At 32.2% G+C, this 16,259-nt stretch overlaps 1 protein-coding gene across 1 annotated transcript; it reads right to left on the bottom strand.

The window, feature by feature from the left end:
- Positions 1 to 62: 62 nt before the first annotated feature.
- LOC124529987 (phospholipid-transporting ATPase ABCA3-like) lies at positions 63 to 15,994 on the bottom strand. The gene is made up of 31 exons (XM_047103957.1): positions 15,714 to 15,994; positions 12,822 to 13,063; positions 12,415 to 12,749; positions 12,162 to 12,335; positions 11,837 to 12,084; positions 11,647 to 11,757; positions 11,387 to 11,531; positions 10,954 to 11,127; positions 10,665 to 10,880; positions 10,451 to 10,536; positions 10,234 to 10,363; positions 9,921 to 10,150; positions 9,238 to 9,403; positions 8,707 to 8,940; positions 7,735 to 7,876; positions 7,412 to 7,518; positions 6,921 to 7,140; positions 6,482 to 6,647; positions 5,819 to 6,034; positions 5,642 to 5,746; positions 5,029 to 5,200; positions 4,583 to 4,708; positions 4,082 to 4,199; positions 3,742 to 3,869; positions 3,320 to 3,444; positions 3,057 to 3,234; positions 2,795 to 2,956; positions 2,476 to 2,633; positions 2,014 to 2,302; positions 1,239 to 1,353; positions 63 to 806 (listed from the first exon to the last, which is right to left on the bottom strand). Exons 2-31 carry the CDS (start codon positions 13,058 to 13,060, stop codon positions 626 to 628), a joined length of 5,196 nt encoding a protein of 1,731 aa, XP_046959913.1. The 5' UTR covers positions 13,061 to 13,063; positions 15,714 to 15,994; the 3' UTR covers positions 63 to 625.
- Positions 15,995 to 16,259: the final 265 nt, after the last annotated feature.

Raw genomic sequence — 16,259 nt, 5'->3', positions numbered from 1 at the left:
TAGAGAATATTGATAAAAAGTAGCTAATTGCCCGGCATCCGTTACAATAACTCTTTTTTTTATTTGCAACTATCCAATACTAACGGTAAGTATACATTAATTCAGCCAAATCGGATTAAATGCCTTTAACACAATATGAACACAAATAGCAACTTATATAATTATATTACAATTATTTATTACTTTATTAATATTAAAAAATATAATTATTAAATAAATAAGATTTAAACATATTTTGTCATATGAATTGAATTATATATTAGGTAACAAAGTTACTCATATTCTAAACCTACTTAGATTAATGCTCTCTTTTTATCGTTATCAAAAACGCGACGTATTTGTTTAACAAAGGACAGTCATGCATGTCTAAATCAATTCAAATATTGTTATCTAGAACAAATATACCGCGCGTTACAAATACAATTTTGTGTTATGATTCTGCTTATTGAATTTTCGTGCCAAGTTATATTTATAATTCTTAACATATATTTTTTTATAATAATATGTGTGCAACACTGATTTAATAAATCACATGCCATGCGTTTTTTTTAATAAATTAAGATCAATATGATAGCACTTGACCATAATAGCTTTATACATAAAAAATTTAGTCATATTATAAATACTATTGTTCTTCACGTTGATATTTGGTAAATTGAAGGAAAATTTGTTCTAAAGTTGTTTGTAATATGCTGTAATCTTCGACGTCTAATTCTCTCTTTGCTTGCTCCATGATGCCAAACATTCTAGACCAAGGCATGCTGCGGTCTGGCAAGTAATATGTAATGATACCCTGGTATTCCTCCCTGAAAAATGAATAATTATTTAGTTTACGAGCCGAGATGGCCCAGTGGTTAGAACTCGTGCATCTTAACCGATGATTGCAGATTCAAACCCAGGCAAGCACCGCTGATTCATGTGCTTAATTTGTCTTTATAATTCATCTCGTGTATGTGTATTCCGCCAACCCACATTGGAACATCGTGGTGGAATATGTTCCAAACCTTCTCCTCAAAGGGAGAGGAGGCCTTTAGCCCAGCAGTGGGAATTTACAGGCTTTTGTTGTTGTTGTTATTTAGTTTACAAACAAGGACTAATTATAACGATAAGGATACTACATTTCCATCTTTTGTAGAGTGTAATATTTAAAGAATTATTTACTTATTGTACGGTCAAACAAATAGTAGTGTACAGGGCTGATATTTTTTAAGCTTATTAATGATCATAAAATGTCTTACATCAGTTTGACATTATTATACTGAGCGCTGACATAATTCTTTACAGCTTCAGTTCTCTCAGCTGCAGTACGTCTTGAATCACTATCCATTTTTATTTTTATCGTCAAAGTAAAACCTGTAACAAAACAGTTTAGTTATTAAATAAAATAGGTAATTACTATTTCAGTAATCGTTTTGTATATTTTTCCTGGTTTTTATTCAGATTTTCCTTTAATAATGTTATAATACATTTAGTATTGTGGTAGGCATAATTTACTGTTTGTGTTAAGAATGATGATGATTAACACCTCATATCATGCAAATCTTTTTATAACAAGTTATATAAACAATATTATATATGATAATGAAATAAGTATAATAATCTTAATTCTTTACCATATCACATAAATAAATATAAATAATAAATAAATATGAGACAACATCACATACATTACTCTGATCCCATTGTAAGTAGCTGAAGCACTTGTGTTATGGAAAATCAGAAGTAACGACGGTACCACAAACACCCAGACCCAAGACAACATAGAAAACTAATAGTAATCTACATCGACTCGGCCGGGAATTGAACCCGGGACCTCAGACTGGCGTAGCCATGAAAACCGGTGTACACACCACTCGACCACGGAGGTCGTCGTATATAAGATATAAGTATTACTTTCATTATTATTTTCACCATAAAATAAAAAGAAGATATGGGCACAATTTTCCGTTGCCCTCGACTTATTATGTCGAGAGAGGCACATCGAAGAACAAGAGTAGTAAAGATAATAAATACCTTCAGAGTATTTATTCTTAAGATGCTGCGGCGAGCCGAGGCACTGGAAGCGTCCGTTGACCATGATGGTGAGCCTGGAGCAGAGCGCCTCGCACTCCTCCATGCTGTGTGACGTCAGCACGAACGCGCGTCCGGCGCGGCGGGCGGCCCTAATGGCGCGCCACACCTGGCGCTTGGCGGCCGGGTCCACGCCCGTCGTCGGCTCGTCCACGAAAATGAGCCGCGTCCGACCGAGCATCGACACCGCTGTGCTCAGTTTGCGTTTGTTTCCTCCCGAGTATTGATAAACCTTAACATTGTGGCAAAATACTCCTGGTTAATTAACAATAGTGACCGAAATAATAGAATACTCTATAGTCTATAGCAACAAGCACCCTGGTGCATGCTCTGTGTTAATGACATAGTTCTTATCGATTGAAGCAATTCGTAATTTGTGTGCAATTAAATGAATGCTTTTTTTACCTGTTTGTCAAGATGTTTGGTAAATCCTAAAGCGTGGGCGAGTGTCTCTATGTATAGTATCGAGTTGCAATCTTTTAGCCCACGAAACCGTGAGAACAATTTTAAGGTTTCTCGACCCGTCAATTCGCCGAATACTGCATCAAATTGTGGACAGTAACCTATAAAGAGCACATCATTTTACAGTCTTTCAATTTATAGACAAATTTGCGAAATATTTGCATATGAAAAATAAAATACATATATTTTATAATGATAAAATGACATTCGATAAAAAATATATAGTATTGCGTTTAACTTATGATTAATTTAAAATAATTACCTATATTTTCGTAAACTTTCGTAATATTCTGTTTAACGGAGTAACCACTGACAAAAGCGTCTCCATTAGAAATGGTTTCGTCTCCCATAAGCATCTTGAAAGTTGTAGTTTTTCCGGCACCGTTAACTCCTAATAGACCAAAGCATTCAGCTTCGCTGACGGCTGCAAAAATTTTTTTTATGAATGACAGACTACCCGATTTTCATCTAAAACAAGATAAAAGACGGTGATCGATTTAATATATAAATGAATACACTCTTACTGAAAGAAATTTGATCCACAGCGAGATTGTCCTTATAATATTTAGTTAAACCGCGAGCGACGAGCGCAATATCTGAAGATTTGTGGTCAACGAGCTGTGCGTGTTTCATTTCTTCCACAACGTCTGCATCTATTGAAGACTCTTCCATTGGCGGTGACTTCTTTGTACGTTGCATTAACTAAAAAGAGTTTATAATAAATAAACGTTTCCTTTTTGTTACATTATACATAGACACGCGATGTTTATAGTAGTTTTAAACTTACCCTTTGAATCCAATTATATTCAAAAATCATTAATATCAACCATAAGACAGCACCGGATATTAGCGAGCAGATGATATAGCGTAGTATGCCCGGACTCTCCCATTGAAAGTATGGATTTTCAGGAACTGAAAACATATTTAATTTACATGAATATTGTAATTTGTAACTAACTTCGTCGCTATTTTAACTCGGTGTTAAACAACTGTTTCGCGATTTCTGTATAAAAAAACAGACGAATATATACTTCAGATTTACATAACAATACTTATATAACATATTTTACTAATTTGGTATTTTTTTATTATCTATGAAATAAAAATTTTGTCTAATCTATGCGACTGTGATAAATAATTCAGCTCATATAATAGTAGCAATACCTAAATAATATAATCTTGTACGTATATATATAATATCTAACTTACTGCAACATATCTTTGAAAAGTTTTCACACAATGTCTCCAAGGTACACTCGCTGTCCGGCGCAATTAAACTCAAGTAATCACAGGATTGCAGGCAGGTGTGCTTCGTAAGTCCTACTTTATTTAACAACCTACCAAGAAAATAATTAAATTAATGTATAGTTTCCCTTTTTAATTACAGAATAAATTTTATTATTTGATAAATATGAATGAATGCTTTTTCCGAATTTGCAAATGTGAAATATTTCTGATGGCAAATAAAACTGCATTGGATTTGCAATAACGAAGCAATCATAAGTATATAATAATTATGCGTTAACGGAGTGAAAGCTGATCGAAATACCTTGCAGATGATACTACACTGTAAAGTGGGAAGAAGGGTAGAATGATGTCTAGTACATCTGCTGCAATCCCATTGTTTAGCATAGACAGTGATTCAACTATTTGACTACCAATTAAACCTGAAAAAAAACAGTCATTTTGGTTAAATAATCACAATTTATAACATTTTTATTCAAAAAATGCATGATCGTGAAATGATACATAAAATGGTAGATTTGTAATATTTATTATTTAATAAAATTTATAAAAAAAATGATATTTTCCTAAGACAAATTTACAGTTGTTGTGGAGAAAGGGTGCTGTTTCACAACAGAAGACACTGTTATCACAATTAAATGGAGATATTTTTATCTAAAGCATAATCGTAGAAGGAAACCAACAGTTGGTAGGTAAACACTTTTTTATATAAACTTTCTTATAGTAAGTTGGGAGGTTGTGAATGGTGAGAAGGTAATCAATTGAATTTTATTAATTATTAAGCTAATTAAATTTGACAACATACCAAATATAACATTGATGAAAAATGTTATAACAAATCCAAGAGCAGGTCCGTTGAAAGAAAGTGAAAACAAATATTGCAGTGGCAACATCGCTGCTCCGTAAATCATCAAACACAAAAACAGACGCCCTGCAAATTAAAAAGTATACATTCAATCGAAAATTAAATATCCGTACTTATACAGTTAAAGAGATGTTCATTTTAAAAGGCTAATTTGCTAATTCTGTATTCTGAAATGTAATGTTAAATCTCACTGAATAGGCTATTTTTTGTGATTTTATTATTTATTCGGTCAACAAGATTCTCCTTAATAATTGTAGCGGATAACAACGAAAGATTATTATGCTAAAATCGTAAAACGCCAAATCGTGTAAATTAAATGTAACCCAACCTAACAATTACGATTACATTTAAATTGAAAGCAAAATTGATAAAACCTTATTAAGTACCTAGTTCGATGACATTAGATAATCCTATGACGTTGAAAGCTGCGCAGGAGATGATGATGGTCACAGAAACTATTTGGAACCAGAACCAGTCGAAGATGAATGCCGACGCCCACATAACCGCCGGCTGTATACCCGCCGCTCGCTGTAGCAATTTTGCACGCGAAACTCGCTCCTAAGAAACAAAGATCATATTTTATGAATACTTTTTAAAAATAATATTTGTTTTATATAAAACAACTAGTGTATATATGTAGGTAGATAATAAGGTTCAATACTGATGGTAATGGGTCGTCCTCACCCACAGTTTTTAGTATCGTAGGTAAGCATCAGTGCGTCGCAAGCCTTTAGAACTAAGATATTAAGATTCTTGGAGTTCTACTGGTTCACTCACCCTTCAAACCTCAAAGGAACGTCGCATATCATACACCTTCATATTGCTTTAAGCGATACTTACACCTATATCGATTGGGGAAATTTTTGTTTCTTTATCATATAAATATAACGTATCGTCCACTTTAAGGTATTTTTTTTTCATCAATTTCTCAAGAAAAAGAATTGTACTTTTAGCAGATTTAAAACTTTTGTGATCATTTAATGAGAAGTATTTAATTACCTTTATATAAAACATGACGTAAACTGCACTGATGATAGCAAGACTATTACCAATACTAACAGCAATTTGCATGGACACCAAAGACATCATTAATTGCATATTGCTCTGAAAAAAGATAATATCTTAGGAATGCGTCGTTTCGTGGAAAATAACAGTTCTACTGATAAAAAATATTACATTATCACTGTAAGTAGCTTCTAGTGGGTAATTGGAAACATTCAGATTGGCTTCGGGGTCGAGACCTTTAAGTAATGCTGAATGCAAGGTAGCCAAAGAGGTAGCCACGTCGTGAAAACCGAAGTTACTAAACCAAGCTACGGCCTTATCTTCATCAATTGTGGCGCCAATTAAAAGTTGGTTACGTAGCGTGCCCAATTCATCTGTATCTGTCGTCTGTAAAATAAAATACTTATATGCAGTGCCGTTTGCATGAAGAGCTGCAATAATGAACATCATCACTTATCGTATTAGTATAAGGTCTTGTGACATTAAAAGTTTCCTCTTATTTATTTATTTTTTTTCAAAGTCATTCGTTGGTCTAGTGGCTAGCTCATTACATTGAGTTGTCGTTTGAGCCAATAAATACTAAGAAGGGTTTTCCTCGAGAACTCAATAGCTTGAAATCCACTATTGGCTATCCTGGGTTTCGGAAAGCATGAAAGTTGGATTACCAACTCATCTGGTTACAAGAGTGAACCTTTGTGTGTGAGACCGATCAAATAAAAGTACATTATCATTGAATGTTATTATTATATATTTGTAATAAAAAAAGTTGGAAAACTAATAATAATCAATAATTAAAAAAAATATTCATTAGAAAAATGTATTAAAATCACCAACCCTTTCCAGATAGTAGTCATCAATGCTCGTGTCATTCACTATGTTAAGAGCCATAGAATCCATATTAAAACTATTAAACAATTGCTCATATCCTGCTTTTGCTATGGCACCTATTGAGGACCAGCTACTTCCATTAAAACTTAATAAAGTTTCCGTCGCAAAAAATCTGAAGAATTAATATTTACAAAAATTAAAAAAAATATTTATTGCTAAGTTGCTTAGTAATTATTATCATATATGTATAATGTTTCTAAAAACAAAACTAATTTAAGTTTAAATACCTTGACATTAATAGGTTTAATAAATATAATAAATTAGTTTATTTATATGTTATATTTCATATAAACTTTTTCTTTGATATAAGTGACAGTGAAACAATACTTAATTTGATTAACTTTTAAACATTAGAATCATATAAGAAATAGGAAAATATGCTTACCCCTGTGAAAGAGTCAGCGGCCTTTTGATCACTGATCCCTGAAGTGACACTAAATATTCTAATATGCCCAAACTTATGTTTATTTGAATCACGGGTACGAGAATTTGTAACAACAGAATTCCCCATGAACGAGTCCATACCAAGAACAACTTGAACCATACAGCACTGACATGCATCCACAGCAACAGAAAGCCGGTTGCATTATCATCACTTTTGTCTACTGCAATACAATTCAACTATAAATTAATAAGTTTATCATAAAAGAAGGCTGCTATTGTATTCTTATCTATAATCTTCTTTTTAATTTAAGTCGGATTACGGGAAAAAAAAACGTGGTGAAAATTTGCATAATATGTCCTTAATATGTTGATAAAAATTACAGTATCAATAGTCTATACCCGTCGAAATATAGAGTTGGCCACGTACAATAAAGTTGCATTGTAATAAGTATTTACTAAATATTATAGTATTATAATACAAGTACAACTTACAATGGTGTAGGGATAAGTCATCTGCACTGCTAGCTCTCCCGTCAGATGCATCTGCAGTTATAGTCGTGTCTTCGGATATCGAGTGAGTTTCTACGTCAGAGCCAACGCTGTTAACATAATCGAAACAAATACGATAAGTATTTAAGTATCATAAAGAAAACTTATCCGTTATCAGTAACGTCATTGAACTTGATTTAAAAAATAATTATTGAAAAAAAATTAACAGAAATATAATAATTATAGCATATATAAGTAGTATACATATGTTCCCAATTCAATAGAATTTCATAAAAACACGTTTGTTAGGTAAACATTTTACTTACGACATGAAAACATCTTCCAATGTCGTAGCAACTAAGCCGTAATCCTGGAAATTTATGATATCTGCTTTCCTTTCAAGATCATTGAGCATGTCTTCAAACACATGCGAATAATCATTTGGTAAATTATAAGTGACCTCAATGCCTAAAAAATATTATAATATAAGTTAATTATGGATATTTTTATTTATTTCACATAAATAGACAGCTTGGAAAATAGTACATCTGAGTACAGGTTTTACTGCCCATCGACATTTACGAAGAAGACATAAGAAATTTTATCTGTATTATAATTTGCATCGTCAATGCAGTACCAATTTTGGGGACTAAAATGGTATGTCCTTGTACCTATAATTACCCTGACAAAAACAAAACAAATTGAAAATGATTGAATGAAACAAATTGATCTAATATCAATACTAAGACTACTCAGTTCAAGTACTATGAGTATTCAGAGTAGAATTTTCAAATTCAAATCTAAATGATGATTCATTCTCACTTGATTGTGTTATGTTTGAAGTGCTTGATTTTGATTACAACGTTATCACACTTTGTCATATCTAAAAAATAGGATTAGTGATTCAGATCAATGATGATGACTAATTATTATATTATTAGAATATCTTTAGGCTGGGATAAATTTTATGGGCTTAATTATATCTACAAATACACGACGACCTCCGTGGTCGAGTGGGGTGTATACCGGTTTTCATGCGTACGCCACTCTGAGGTCCCGGGTTCGATTCCCGGCCGAGTTGATGTAGAAGGTTTATTTGCTTTCTATGTCGCCTTGGGTCTGGGTGTTGGTTACCACCAACACCCAGACCCAAGGCGACCTTCGTTACTTCTGATTTTCCATAACACAAGTGCTTTAGCTACTTACATTGGGATCATCAAAGTAATGTATGTGATGTTGTCCAATATTTATTTTTATATTTATTTATTATTATACTAAGCTATAGAAAAGAAACATACCGCGATCTTCTTTTATCACCGTCCCTGGTATGTATTTGCTAATGAGAGCAGTACAATGTTCAATTTGGAATTGTTCTTTCTTAATAATCACAAGAGTATAACCGACACCATAATGTTGCTTCAGGAAGTAAGGAGAGCCAACGCATTGCAGACTACCACTGGACATTATCGCTACTCGGTCACCGAGGAAGTCAGCCTCGTCCATGAAATGTGTTGTGAGAATCAAAGAACGACCTTAAAATATATAATTTCATAAAGACAAAAGTACATACAATCGTACGAGTATATGTTATTATATGCAGTAACCATAGAATATCATGATAGTATCAAATATATACAAGCATTATTCTATCCAATATGTCCAGGTTATCACATAGATAGTGCTTAGCCGGATTTGTTCTCGGAACTCGTTTAAGCTTTACGTTTTTGGGCTCCTAGACCGTGTTGAGTTGATTTAACTAAATGTTTTATTGTCGTAATAAATATATCCACAAAAAGAGGAACGTAATAGAGATATTTATGAATCATTACCTTTTTTTTCTTTTTGTAGCAGATCCCAAAGGGCGCGCCTAGAGGCGGGATCCATACCAGAGGTCGGTTCATCGAGAAGTACGACTCGCGCGCCACCACTTAGCGCTATTCCCACGCACAGACGTCGCTTTTGACCACCAGATAACCCTTCCGCAAGGTAATGTCTCTATATATAATAAAAAAAGTCTAAGTCGCAGTCATCAAAAAAAAGGATATCATATTCGCATGCAGCAATATATTATGTTCTTATCCCTTATCATCGCTCAGATTGCTATCTACTATTTTCCATTTGTTATTGCTCATTACAAACATACTACACGGTACGTCTTCAGTTATTTCTTATATATTTATGTTAATATATTTTATTATTAGATCTCCACAATTTGCTTTACTTTTTATATAATTTAAAATATATTTAATTCAACAAACTACCTAAGTACTATGCATATAAAAATACAAATAAGCACCAAAGTTTTGAATATATTTGTTTGCTATTAGCTTCTGATTTATATTTTATTTCAAAGAGGACGAAAAATATCAAACTTAAAATAACTATTTAACAAACCACGACAATCTATAATGGCGGCAAAGAGTCATTGTTTCCTTAATGAATTGCAATTCCAATTCTCTGAGTGAAAACCAACCAATCGTAATGTCACTGATAATCATCATCATTGACCTACCTTTTCCTGCATCTCTAATCTATCGATGAGATTATCTATTTCCTCGTCAAGTTCTTGGCCAGAATATCCTTTTAGTTTTGAGAAGAACTCTAAATGTTCTCGGACTGTAAGTTCATTGAATAGGACATTGTGTTGTGGACAAAGACCTATGTGACTGCGAGCTTGGGGCGCTTGCGTGGACATGTTGAAACCCGCCACCCATATATTCCCTCTTGTTATTTCCACGTTACCTAAAAATTGCAAGTATTATATTCATTTTTTTTATATTTTATACCAAATTTACGTATTTAGTTAAAATTTCATATATCTTTACCCGTTAACATTGCGATCGTTGTAGATTTGCCAGCCCCATTGTGTCCCAACAAGACAGTAATTTGATTATCATAAATGTTTAAACTGACATTATTGACTGCAATATTTTTTCCATAAACTTTCGTCAGATTCTAAAATAAATACTTGTGTTATTTTAGAAATTTCGTATAAGCGGCAAACAATATAGTCAAATGCATTGAAGTAAATATTGAACTTACCGACATTTTAACTCCAATTTCTAAACCTTTAGGATCCTTCTCTTTGATAGTATCAGCATCATTAGTAACGTTACCAATTTTGTACACTAAAATACAAAGATAAAATTAAAAGTTCAATGAAACAAAATTTATTACGTATCTTTATAACATTACTGCAAAACTATTACGTCATAATTATGCCGAGATTTTAGTGGATCACAATACTTAAACTAACCATCTGATTCATGCGCTGGCGAACACCAGAAGGACTTTTGAATTAGGAAATACCAAGGTTTCGGCGTTCCTAACGGGCCTGGCAGAACTTGTTCCAAATAAAGTGCTATCATCATGTACATTATTGCGTCCACCAAAAGAAATATACAAACATGACCAAATAACAATCTGTTTGAATCCACCGAATGTGTTGTAAAAAATTCTCCCCATTGCATACCTGTACCAAAAAATACATGTATCAGATTTTCATTATATTTGTACCAGTAAGCCACATATTTAAAAACACATACCTCCTGTATTTTCTTTGCTTAACATGATTTGAAAGCCGAGCGACATAGCAGAGTTTATACTAAAACACGAAAGAGCTTGGACAGCAAATGGTATTTCTATGTCCAATCCTAACAGAACAGCCGGGATAAACGACATAAACCAAATAATGCCTCCAAATAACGCTGCGGTACTACCTAAAAGTAAAAAATGTTTAGTCTCTACTAAAATTAACAAATAAACGTTGCATAGACAACGAACAATTAACATTACTTCTAGATAGAAGATAACAGGATATTTATTAGTCTTAAAATTGCATATAAAAGTTAGTAATATAAAGATTTGATTACAATGATTAAGTTATAGTTTAACGAGTTAATGTTAAAATATATATTGTATTCCTATTAATTATAAAAAGCAGCTGATATTAGTATATATTTATAGTTAGTACTATACCTTTTGAGAATAAACCACTTATCATAAAGCAAAAACATATGGTGCAAGATAAATACAAAAGAATGTAGAAATATAGGACGGTCCAGGGTGTGTTAGTAAAAACGGCATAGTCACTGAAGCCTTGCTCACTCGTGAACCAATTTACCTGAAAAAATAAAATGACTCAGTAGAATATCAAATATTTTCCCTCAACGTACAAAATTTTCGAAACAAACATAGTAAAATAAATTTTAATTTATTTATTTCATGTATCAACTAACCTTTAGTATAACCATGAGAAAGGCGGATGTTATAAACAAAAATATGAACTGTTTACAAAACCAGGCTGTCCAGTGTAACCAGGTAGGAAGGCCCATTATTTTCATAGTTTCCTAAAAAAAATTTTTATTTATTTTACAACTATGAAGGCATAGATGAGATAGTTCCATATTAAGAAATTTAGTTTGTTACCTTGAGTTGAAGTTCTTTCTCTAAGGTAATAACGCGTATAATGTTAACAGCTGTGTAGCTGAAACTCAACATGAAGAACATTGGGAATATCAAACTCAGTGCTTGCACAGCAACGTCATTGATGTAAGGCGCATGAGGATATCTTTGGATATGAACTTTGAAATTTTCCAAATTTATGCTAGTCAAACGAGAAATTAACTCCATTGATATAGCGTTCTGTATTGCAATAAACATCTCGTTGACGTAACCTAGAAAGATAGCAAAGATTCGAATAAAACACTAAATAAAGAATGTAAAACTAATATATGTATCATCAAATTTATACCTGGCTCATTGCCTCCCTCCCAAGAATAAGGAAATCTTGGTCCAGATAATTCCATATATGGAAACACGACGTCTGTGTACCAGCTTCGCGATCCCAAACGATGAAATGAATTTAAACGGGGTCTTTCTGGAAATCTAAGCGCATACGACAAGTTTTTCGGTAAAAAATTCGTGCCTAAAATATAAAATGGATTATTTTTACAACGTTATGTTAAAATTATTTACACTTAAGCATGACGGAATTTGTTACAAACCTAATAAGCTATCATCAAATTCTACCGCCGCTATGACCTCTCGAGTTACTTGTTCGGTCTTGTAAATACCTCTCAACTCTGAGGCCTTTTCGTATCCCTTTACTCTCACAAGCCTTTTTGCAATCTCATTAATAAGTGTACTATTTATATTTTCTAATATGTCAGGAGGTATATCTATAGGTATATCAGGAAAGTCAGGTGCTTGTTGAATTATTGAGATAAATTGTTTTATATTGTAAGTCAAAAGATTTGCCATTGCATTTCGAATTACGTCATCTAAAACTGGACTTTGCGGTGAATATGCTATAGACAGTTCACTAAAATTAAAACCCGACCTAAAAAAATAAAATAGAATAAAGCATAATGTTAACATTAAATTAAAAGAGAAAGAAAACTAAAAAACTTACATTACAGGCACTGAGAAATTCAACGTATAAGCGTTTAAAGGCGGATATCGGATTGTTGAGTGTTTTACTGGTTCTACTTGTTGACGTAAAATAAGTATTAGAGTCATCGTTAATACAGGTAGAAACAATTCTAGAAAAGTCTGAATTCGATGCCGCCATTGTTGTAAGAAATTCTTCCACATCAACAAACGAAACTTCGTCCAAGCCTCCGCTGTTTTAGCATTTTTTCTCACCTTCATTATCTGATGAGAAACGGAATTAAATTTCATCTAGGTTTTCTATTTAACTTTTACTAATGCTGAGAAATGAGATTTTTTAATTCTACGTTTGCTCGCTGGCTGTAATGAAACCTATGCAGATTATCTCCTTCAATATCTGCATAGGTAGATGTTTCTATATATATAAATCTTATAATGATACCCGTAAGTACTCGTATGAAGTAACAGCGGGTTACATTTAGTAGTTAAATTTCGATATATTGTTTTCTATTAGATCTATTTATATGTTAGATTACAATCTATCTCATCAGATTGTAAACTGTCGAAATATTGTGAACCGTAAAATATGATTGCAATTTAACGCATTATTTTTCGCTATATTGTAATCTATCGATGGGAAGCAGTCACATTGTGAGCTGGCATGCATCTCGCACGCTGATTGGTTGAACGTTATTTATATGTATTAATGTAGTAACATTTCACCGTGAAATTGCAACTACCATTAGATTATAAATTATAAACTGTCAATAGAGTGAACTCCTATTAAATTTGCAATAATAAATTACAAACATATTTCACGATTTACAATGTTTTAACAGCTTACAATCTGACGAGATATATTGTAATGCAACGATGTTTATAATATATATATAGTCAAGGTTTATTTAGACTATATATAATATATATATAGTCTAAATAAACCTTGATAGATCTACGATGAGGACAAATACACATATCAATTTACCATATAAAAATGTCCGACCATTTCATGATTTTGTCAGACTAAATTCAGTAATTTTAAGCATAGCAACTATTGTGTAGGTCGTCAGAAATCGCGTGGGCGACGCATCTAACAAGTAGCTCTGTTAATTTGCTTATTAACCTAGACACGGCGTCGGAAATGTTCTAGACTGACTTTGATCTACATTAAAATACAGAATGCAACCTAAACTATTTGATCCGGGAACAATGTCCTATTAATAATAATTAAAAAGAAAGTTATGAATATTGTGATGGAAATTGTTATAGATGGTCTATTACAATTTTGCCTAATAGAGTAAAATAATTATTAACAGTCAGCCTTCCGATGCCTTTTTTTTTGTTGTTAATTTTAAAATACTACAGAACTGAGAAATGTTATGCAAGAGATAAAGAAAATTTTCTTTCGATATGAGGTAGTGCGTTCCAAAGATTCTTTTTAAAAGTCTGGTCTGGACTTTCCTTCTATCTGTCCGACTTTAAAAATAAAAATCTTCTTTAGAATCTTATGCTATGCCTAACTTCTCTGTCTTAAGTCTTTAAGCCTGCCTAAGTACTTTAGGCAACAACAAGTAGTATGCGTCATTTTAGCGTACAAAAAACTCCTGTGAAATCTAAATGATGGATCGATAAAGTAGGGATTAAACTCTTTTTATCTCGTAAAATCCATAAAGCAATATCATAGTCATAATTAGATTTTTAAGGATTATAAATTAGTTTCATAAACAATCCAATCAAATAAAGGTTTTACCTAATACTGTTTTAAAGCTTATCTTTTTGGTAAATAGTTCCACCACACGTTATTTTCAACCGACTTCAAAAAGGAGGAGGTTATCAATTCGTCTGCATTTTTTTTATATAATCGATTCGAACAGTGCAAACTATGAATGATGGAATGTCTCAAGGTCCTAGTCAAGCGAATATATTGATATTATCTACACAGGTATTGACATTTGTAGGTATAAGTTATTTATGTCTTCATTATATATCTACACCAACATTTGGTGTTGACGCCATATACACGCCTGTCTGGGTACCCACCCAAGGAAAATATTTTCAAAATTATGGTTTATAATTAGCTGTAGCTGCCATGACGTCGAACAATGATACAGATATTTAAGAAATATAAGATTGTCAGGATAAATAATTAACATCTGGTGATTAAAGAAAATATAATCCACTACTATTATTGATTAAAAGTGATAATTTCAAGATAATGGAATTTAATTACGATGATTGATAGTAAAATTTCAGACTAAACACCGTTCGTGTTGTGATAAAATTTGTACTCCTTTTGTAATAATAATAATATATTTTCCTCTATTTGTTTAATATTCTTGTACTCATTCATTCAAAACTCGTAAACATAGGTACATATTGTTATGGCAAGGTGGTATTATGATAGGTACTTTTGATGTAAACGTACCTTTTTTGATGTTAATCTACTGTGTTAATAAGTCTTAAAAATTGACAAAATTCCTTATCGGACAAATAGGTATATATTGCAAATAAATATTGGTAACAGTAAATAGTAGCTACAAAAACAGTAGCTACGTACATTCCAGCTTAAAATAATTCACTTCAGTTCTCTTCAGGAGAATATTTGAAGCTCTCCATGCTGTCTCAACATGAGTAGCATTTCATCAAACACAGGGAAGTTTGTTTAGAATGTGTATCAAATTGTAAATATAGATTAAACACTTGGATAGTGATTCCTTGGGAATGAAATCAAACCGAATCCTACGTCGCTTTTTTAATAACGTATTACAAGACTACCAAGTTTTATTTATTTAATAGTTGGTATACAAAATACCTATATTACTTTATATATGCTTACTAATTGAAGCAGTATAATATTGTGTTTTTATTTGGTAATCAATTTAAAATTAAAACTTATAAAATTTTGAATACTCACCGCTGAAAAATATCACCTGGAACTGATTCGTATAGGTATTTAAGCGATAATTGATATTCGACTTTTGTTCGTAAACAATAAGTAAACAATTTTTTTTTAATGAACCATGTTCTAAATAATACTGCTATAACGCCTTGCACTTGAAAAGCAAAACTAAGCACTGTCAAACTACCACTTATATTTTAAATAGGATTCAAAACACTTCACAGTGTTACGTGGGCTTTGCACTGAAAATGTACTGTCGACTTCATGCACACTTGTCGAATAAGCGAACTCCGTAATAGCACTCAGTCTGTTATCATAGAGATATTAATTTTGTTCAGTACGTAGGCAGAATCACACACATATATTTTTTCAAATAGATAGTATTAGATAAATTACTAACAATCTAAAAATCAAAATATGAGTAACTACATATATCATAGATCCATAGCATGTAAGAAACTTATCATAAACTAAAATTATGTTATAAAAACAACCGTTCACTTAAAATTCTTTTGTTTAATAATACATAATTTCCTAAAATCTCATAATGCTCACTCTTCA

The sequence above is a fragment of the Vanessa cardui genome, chromosome 5, assembly GCF_905220365.1.
Source record: "Vanessa cardui chromosome 5, ilVanCard2.1, whole genome shotgun sequence".
NCBI classification, from domain to species: domain Eukaryota; kingdom Metazoa; phylum Arthropoda; class Insecta; order Lepidoptera; family Nymphalidae; genus Vanessa; species Vanessa cardui.
Note: the sequence above shows the minus strand (reverse complement) of the source record. Positions and strands in the feature narration are given on the sequence as shown.

What these genes read in the sequence shown, in the direction of transcription:
- LOC124529987 (XM_047103957.1), bottom strand. Translation starts at nt 13,060, where the DNA reads ATGAAGGTGAGAAAAAATGCTAAAACAGCGGAGGCTTGGACGAAGTTT. An exon ending in GGAGGGAGGCAATGAGCCAG is followed by an intron (nt 12,085 to 12,161) that starts GTATAAATTTGA and finishes CTATCTTTCTAG; the next exon opens with GTTACGTCAACGAGATGTTT. An exon ending in TTGGAAGATGTTTTCATGTC is followed by an intron (nt 7,519 to 7,734) that starts GTAAGTAAAATG and finishes TTATGTTAACAG; the next exon opens with CGTTGGCTCTGACGTAGAAA.